Genomic DNA, 7,994 nt, shown 5'->3' on the forward strand with positions numbered 1-7,994 from the left:
GCATTAGAAAAATACATTTATGCACAAGAATCAGATGCGATCAGTGTTTGCAGCGAAACGATAATTTGCAACACCACCACCTGTCTGTCTTTTAATTAAAATATTGAAAAGAAAATGCATCAGTAAGTACATGCACACAGGAAGAAAAGCATCCCAAATCCATACACGTAAAACAAATCAGAAAAATACAAAACATCAACACAAAATACACAAATCTTATAGGACCGACTGTTGCTGTAATGATGTGATTGTTACAGTAGTTATTATAGAAGACTCTCCAATGCGGCTCTTCACCAGCAGGGGGCGGTAATGAGCACAGAACTAATTCACATCTTCACAGAAAAGGACGAGAAGGAAGACAAAGCGGTGGACTGTCAGCGAGCTGAGGTGAGTTTACCGATGATCATAATTTAACCTAATATAGAGTATTTTATATGTATGAACCCAGGGAGTAGTTTAGTCCCTGTGATCTGTGTTATTCTCCGCTGAGCCTGATCTGAACTGTTGGAGCAGAATTTGAATGGAGGGATTAGCTTGGCTGCTAGCCCGTTCACTTGGAAGGAGACGTGGGTACACCAGACTTCTTAGAAAAATCAGCCATTTTAAACTTTGTGAGTCAAAACTTAGCCTTTAGAGTTAGAAGAACATAAATTAATACATGTGAGGATTAAGTGGGTTGTTGTGGTACAATCGGCATACAGAGAAGATTATTTATTGATATACCGCAGCTGGTCGGTGCAGTTTATTGTGGTCAGACACGGTTCGTGCTGATAAAAGATAAACTGTCTGAGTCTAACAGACAGAGCAGCCACAAGTATATAATGTTTTGTACTAACCAAACCCTGATATCCCGACTAGACTGAGCAAACATGCGAAATACAATTTTATCTAGCAAGAATATTACATCATAATAATAACTGTCTTCTTACTCTAGGTCTTGCTGTGTATTTTTTTCTATATTTTAAACAGTGATGTCTTTTTTCCAGGTGAAAAATGAAGAAGACTCTGATGGTGTTTGATTTTGACCACACTGTGGTCGACGACAACAGTGACACCTGGGTGGTCAGGTAAATAATAATCTGATTGAATCAGTCCATTGATCACTAATACAGTGCATTACAAAACTGAAACAGGGTATTGTTTTACTGGTGTAAAATGTTTAAAAGTCTATAGGAATACTAGCCTACTGCAAGACTGCTTGATACCACTAGATCAACATACCACACTGATAGGATCATTTTACAGTAAAGGACCACGTATGAAATATGATGTACGATATTTGAATTAAATCCACTGTGTTTCTTTTTGGTTCTCTCTCTTCCCAGATGTCTTCCAGATCAGACTCTTCCTGACTCTGTGAAGAATACCTACAGAAAAGGCCACTGGACTGAGTTCATGGGCAGAGTGATGAACTACATAGGTAAGAATTCATTATCCTGTTTGGCAAGTCATTCATTTACACATCCCAAAAGCTGCTTCAAATATTTGTACATCAATGTTTTATTCCTGCTTCTACTTCTCCTCTTTTTTCCATCTGTCCATTCAGGAGACCAGCAGGTCAGCCCCGACAGGGTCCGCAGTGTGATGGAGAGCATCCCCTTCACACCTGGAATGTCAGATTTGCTGACGTTCATACTGGAGCACAAAAGCACCATCGACTGCATTATCATCTCTGACTCCAACACCATGTTCATAGACTGGATCCTCCAAGCGTATGGATTCCAGGCAGCTGTCGATCAGGTTTTCAGCAACCCGGCTAAGGTCAATGACCTTGGGTACACGGAGGTGCAGCACCACCACTCTCACGATTGCAAGCGTTGCCCTGTAAACCTCTGTAAGAAAAAGGTCCTGGAGCTGTACCTGTCAGAGCAGGCGGATGGCGGCGTGGAGTACGAGCGGATATTTTACGCAGGGGATGGTGGGAATGATCTCTGTCCTTCAACCTGTCTGAGAGGGCATGATGTTGTGATGCCCAGGAGGGGGTACGCTCTGGAAAAACTGCTGGCCAAACTGGAGAAACAGAAAGATAACGCTTTTCTAAGAGCTAAAGTCATCATCTGGAGCAGTGGTACTGACATCCTGGAGGAACTGAAAGCCAGTATGCAGTTGTAGCCTGAGCCATGGAGTCCAAAACTTGATCAACTTCAGTTGCAACTGAAATATTGCACTTTTACTGAGTGTGTACTGTAGACGACAAATGCTGCTCCTCTTGTTTAAATTTTTTAAAATATGAAGACAGTATTTTTAATTTTTCAAGTACAAGTTTGTCCGTAAAATTATTTTAATTTTAGGTACAAATCCTTGAAATTTGTCGATTTGTCTGCAGTAAATTGTATCTTTTCATTAGAAACAGTAATTACCCCCTCAAACAAGATTGGACTTTCAGTTTAAATTAAGGATTTGTCTTTTATTCAGAGGTAAGAAACAGAGGCATCTGTGCCCAGCTACAATATAATAAAGTACAAAAACAATGTCTACACTGAAATTCAGGGATCAAGGTTTACAGAAAAAGCCCTGCCTGAGACAGCAGGATGACTGACAAGGCACTATATATTATAATGATAACTGGTGCTGTAAAAGTAACCTCTTATAAATAGATTCTGCCAACAACATTGAAATACAATATTTTATCCACCACATGAGTGCTTAATGTCTTTACAGTATGTTTATAAGTAAGAATGTATCAATATCAGTTATGCTTGGAGCCTTCACAGAGCGCTTCAGCTACATTTTATAGTTTTAAAAACAAATACACTTTATGTTTTTACCTGTAAGCGTTCAGTGGTAATGTTTTTTTTCTTCACTTTTCTGGTTAGAGATCTACTTCTGCAAAGTCAGTTTTTACTTGCTCCCACAGTTTGAAAAATGACCCTGTTTTATCCGCCTTGCTCTCAGATTTGCAGCAAACTGAAATGCTGGCTTGCACTTCAGCTCAAAACCTTCGTCTTTACCCGTCGCCATTTTCTCACAAGTGCCAGATCAGTGCTGTGCATGTTCAGCTCCCAACAGAGATGAGAAGGAAGCAATGGCTCCCTCCTTCACTACTTGTATCACCAGCTATGGAAAAAAACAATCAACTTAATTCTTTTTACACCTGCCCATTCGGAAGAGTGAGCTAAATTGCTTGAATTGCAATATGCCTTTTTTTATTTATTTATTTACTTGACATAGCAGCAAAAGCACAGGTGTAACCCAAAACAAGCTGAAACTGAAGCAGCTAAATTGAATTAATAATTTTATTATTTACACTGTGACATGTGAAATGTCAGACTTGAGCTAAAAAAATCTAATGCAAATTGTTTTAAATATAGCTGTAGATGCTGGGAACATCTCTGGCTTTCATTGATTTTAACTGTTTTACATCTCAGGTCTGTTGTAGTCTACATGTGAAGCTATTGAGATTGTTTAAACCAGGTTTGTATGAACCTGATCATATTTACTCTGAGTCGCATAAACTTCAACTAACAAGAAGTCCAGTTTTGTTTTTTTTTTACCAATACCCTTCAGGTTTACTGAGTTATGTGAGAAACCTGCCTGCATATCCAGAACTGACAGTTTTACATTCAGCCATGCCTCATACATTTGAGAAGATTTCAGGTTTTATTTATTCATATTTTCCAGATAGCTGGATAGACTTGGTAATATGTACTGACTATGAGAAACCTGGACAGGGTGTTGGGTCTCCAATTTATATATTCATGGAAACATATGCATTTTGAGATTTTGTTTGTCAGTCATGAAGCAACATGCAAAATATTATGTGTTTATTTTTAATCTTGTAACTCTGATGATGCAATTAAAACCAGAAACCTCTCAGATCCATTTGTTCTTTTTGTACCATTCACAGAGTGACCAGAAAACTGCAGTGCAGTCAAACGACAGTCTGACAGCCCAGTACTTACTCCTTTGTGTAACTCTGATAGTGTGGTGTTGGATTGGATTATACTGTGAGAATTTTTCCAGTTTTTGCTGTGTATAAATAAATCGAGTTGACAAAATACCAGAAGTCTTAATACAGCCCATTAGATGTCTACAAGGGGCGTTTGAGCCATGCACTTTTATAAACAACTGAAACAACCTCTGGAGATAATATACAGCATGCTGACCTAAATTCGTCATGGATATTATCGCAGGTTTAACCTGCTAAGAAAATCTATGGAAGTATCCAGTCAAGCTGTCAAAACATCTATATCCTCTTACCTCTCACTACCAGAAGATGGCTGTAACCATAAAATCTTAAACTGAAAGAAGAAAAATAAGAAATTTCACCACAAGAAAAAATGGGACATAGATACATTATTTAATGTGTGCTAGGACTAAGAAAAAAGGTGAGGAGTAAAGTAAGTAAAGTTAAAAATGTATTACTAAATTTAAAATACTAAAGAGTCTACAATGCTAGTGGTTCTTTGAGGCTCCATCGTAAACAAAATACTAATATTAGCGTGTTAACTTGCTCACAGTGACAATGCTATCTAACAGCTATAACATACCAACTTTTAGCAGGTGTATTTACTGTGTTCACCATCTTATTTCGCATGTTAGCATGCTAATATTTGTTGATTGCCAATGAACACAAAGTACAGCTGCCATTAGTTCTGCAGGTATTTAAACACTGACCAAAATATTAAATAAATTAATATTTTGACCTGATGATCAAATAAAAATCTAGTTTATTTAGCACATTTAAAATTAAAACTGACCAAAGTACTGTACAAATTTATGTGAATGGCAGACAAATAGTAGTTTAAATAGGTACAATAACAATAATAAATGGCAGAAGGAAGATACAAGGCAATACCATAATATGTGTGTGCACAAATCTATAACAGGACATAAGTGGTATCACCTTATATTCAGTAAAAAAAATTTGAATCATTGCCTTGCGTTGTATGCCCCTGTGAACCAGTCAAGTTGCACTTAAAGTTTATATCCATGTCTGTGATAACATGGATGCCTCACACAAATCAGTTCACTATCATACCAACTGTCTCCTCTTCTGTTCCTGAGATATGACATTGAATCATGGCCAGACAAGTGTTTTTGCAGAAAATTATGATGTCACAGTGAAGATGACTTTTTGGATATAAAATGTTATCACTTCATCATTATATCCTATTAGACATTTATGTGAAATTTTGTCATACTTATTAGTAGTCTTGAGTAATGGCAAAAAAACACATTTTTTGTGAGGTCACAATGACCTTTGACTTTTGTCTGCCAAATTCTAATTAGTTTATTCTTGATTCCAAATGGACATTTGTGCCAAATGTGAGGAAACTTCCTCAAAGACCTTCTTGAGATATTGTGTTCACAAGAATGAGATGGGCGCAGGGTCACAGTGACCTTGTCCTTTGACCTTCAAAATCTAATAATTTCTTTGTTGAGCCCAATTGGATGTTTGTGCCAAATTTGAAGAAGTTTTTAACGTTTTGTTTTCACAAGAAAGTGAAAGTGGAAAGTTTTGGAGCTGCCACTGCAAAGGTAAGTGCTATATTGTAGGCAACTGGACTTGCTTGCGCTTCTTGAAGACGTTTCGCCTCTCATCCAAGAAGCTTCAGTTCTAAATGACTGGTACAAAGTTGCAGGCTATAAACCCTGTGTGTTTGGGAACCCTTGACCCCTAGGACTCTGCAAGGGTTCCCAAACACACAGGGTTTACAGCCTGCAACTTTGCACCAGTCATTTAGAACTGAAGAAGCTTCTTGGATGAGAGGCGAAAGGTTTTTAAGAAACGCAAGCAAGTCCAGTTGCCTACGATATAGCACTTAGGATTACCATGACCTGGAAGACTGAGAATCTTCATCGACACTGCAAAGGCACTGTTTCCCCTACACAATAGTTTAAATCATGGGTGTGATGATGGTGCAAGATAAAATAATAAGGGATCACCATAGTGATTACAAATTCATCCTGAGGGGAACATGAATGTGTCAAGTTTCCAGTATTGACTGAAAATTTGACTCAAAACCACAACTGTCAACCTCATGGTAGCTCAAGGGATCATCATAGGTTATTAGGATTCATCCTCTGGGAACCATAAACGTACATACAACATTTTATGTCAATCCATCTAATAGGTGTTGATGTCATATTTGAATTTAGATAATATTTCTCAGGACAAGTGAAGACTTTGACCTGGTGGTGACATAGAGGACGGTTCGGGGTATCATCAAGGGCAGTGGGCTTCATCCTGTGTAAAAATGATGTAAAATATGTAAAAACTTAGTTAACTGTACTGATGCATCATCCTTTTTAATTATATCATTATTGATGCTGTGTAACATGCTGCTTCCACCTAAACTTCAGCCAGTAATTAACTGAAGAACTGTTGTACACTCCCTTCTAAGATAAGCAGATACATCCTGTGAAGATGCAAAGATATCCCTTCCCAAGACTGACTGAAAAAAAAGCATCACTGGATTGGCACAAATGGAGAGGGATTTAAAGATGGATTTGAAGAGGGATGCAGGCCAACAACTCACAGAGACAGCTCTTGCCTAAGATCTAACCTGGTGTTATGATCCAAGACTCAGCAGGCTTTGTTTACTTTCTGAATTTATTCTTCAGTGGGAAGAAGCTTTAGATGAGACTTGCTGTATTAAAGGAAAATGCTTAGTTGCATAAGTAACAGCCAGGCTCAGTGAGGCTTTCAAACTGGGATACAAGTCCTGGAAGTTTGGACTAGTACTCTAAAAGTTTGGTGTTCAGGCCAGAGAGACGGATCAGAAACAGCTGGCATCTGTGAGTGACCAGAGATTTTACTCCATCATATTATCAACTGTTGTGCTTATGTCATAATGCTAATGTAACTATAATCACATTTCCTGGATAGTCACATATAATGTTGTTCTTGTATAACCCTGTAAAGGGAAATCTGTTGGAGGTAAGGCAGTATCAGTTGGTCTATCTATAGTAGCCTCATTAGACCAGCATGCTATGCAGCCACAAGACATATTAAGTTTCTGTAGGAATTTCCCCTGCATATGAAAAACACAAGTGCAAAATATTCACCCCCCTCGCCACATTCTCTCAAGGTTGTTGAAAGGCAAAAATATCTATCAGTGTAAATGGGCCCCTGAATGTCATTTTCTTACATAGAACATTTTAAGCCATTAACATTCTTTCATAACACTTATGGTCCTTATCTATTCTAGTTTGTTTCACCTTTGTGCGACAGAGCATTGTATGATTTCCACTGAGATAAATCATTTACTTCACTTTATTTCTTGCATGGGCCAATCGTTAGCTTAAGTCAACTGTAGCTGTAAGTATCAAGAACAGTCAGGCCTGAAAAGACAGATGTTCTTGTGGTGATCCTCTTGGATGGGATGTGGGCCCACTTGATGACTGAAATAATTCTATAGTAGCTGAAACTTTACCTTCACCTCTCACTTATAGGTGTTTCCACTTTTAACAGATTAAAAAGATCTTAATTGTAACCTGTTGGTAAGGAGCCCCACATATAGTTTTAATATGTTTAAAAGTTGATATTATTATGCTTACACAATGCATATTCCTTAATATTCGGATGTAGAGCTGAAACAGTTGATTTATTAATTGATTAGCTGATCAGTAGAAAATGAACACTTACTATTTTGCAAATCAATTAATTGTTTTGAATCTTTAAAGGAAAAAATGACAACATTGACTCTTTTCAGCTTCTCAAATGTTAAAATTTCCTGGCTTGCTTATTCCTCTATAAATGTACACTCAGTATATTTGGGGTTTGGACTGCTGATCAGACGAAGATAGGCATTTAAGATATTGACTTCAACTCTATGGACATTTTCCATTATCCACGGACCAAACAATTAATTGATTAAATGAGAAAACTAAATATGTAAAGGTCTATAATGAATTTGGAACCTAGCTTTATTTAAGAAAATTTTGCCTTAATTGGCCTACTGAATGAAATCTGTCCAAGTCTAAAGGTCTCTTTTTTGCACCATCCGACCACTATCTTTATAGCCTCTATAATCTTATTTTCAATTCCA

At 37.6% G+C, this 7,994-nt stretch overlaps 1 protein-coding gene across 1 annotated transcript; it reads left to right on the forward strand.

Moving 5' to 3' along the window:
* The first annotated feature begins 85 nt into the window (after positions 1-85).
* Positions 86-3,812, forward strand: phospho2 (phosphatase, orphan 2). Its single transcript, XM_049599557.1, has 4 exons — positions 86-387; positions 987-1,067; positions 1,326-1,420; positions 1,547-3,812. Exons 2-4 carry the CDS (start codon positions 994-996, stop codon positions 2,110-2,112), a joined length of 735 nt encoding a protein of 244 aa, XP_049455514.1. The 5' UTR covers positions 86-387; positions 987-993; the 3' UTR covers positions 2,113-3,812.
* The last annotated feature ends 4,182 nt before the right edge of the window (positions 3,813-7,994 follow it).

Source organism: Epinephelus fuscoguttatus, linkage group LG2 (assembly GCF_011397635.1).
Source record: "Epinephelus fuscoguttatus linkage group LG2, E.fuscoguttatus.final_Chr_v1".
NCBI classification, from domain to species: domain Eukaryota; kingdom Metazoa; phylum Chordata; class Actinopteri; order Perciformes; family Serranidae; genus Epinephelus; species Epinephelus fuscoguttatus.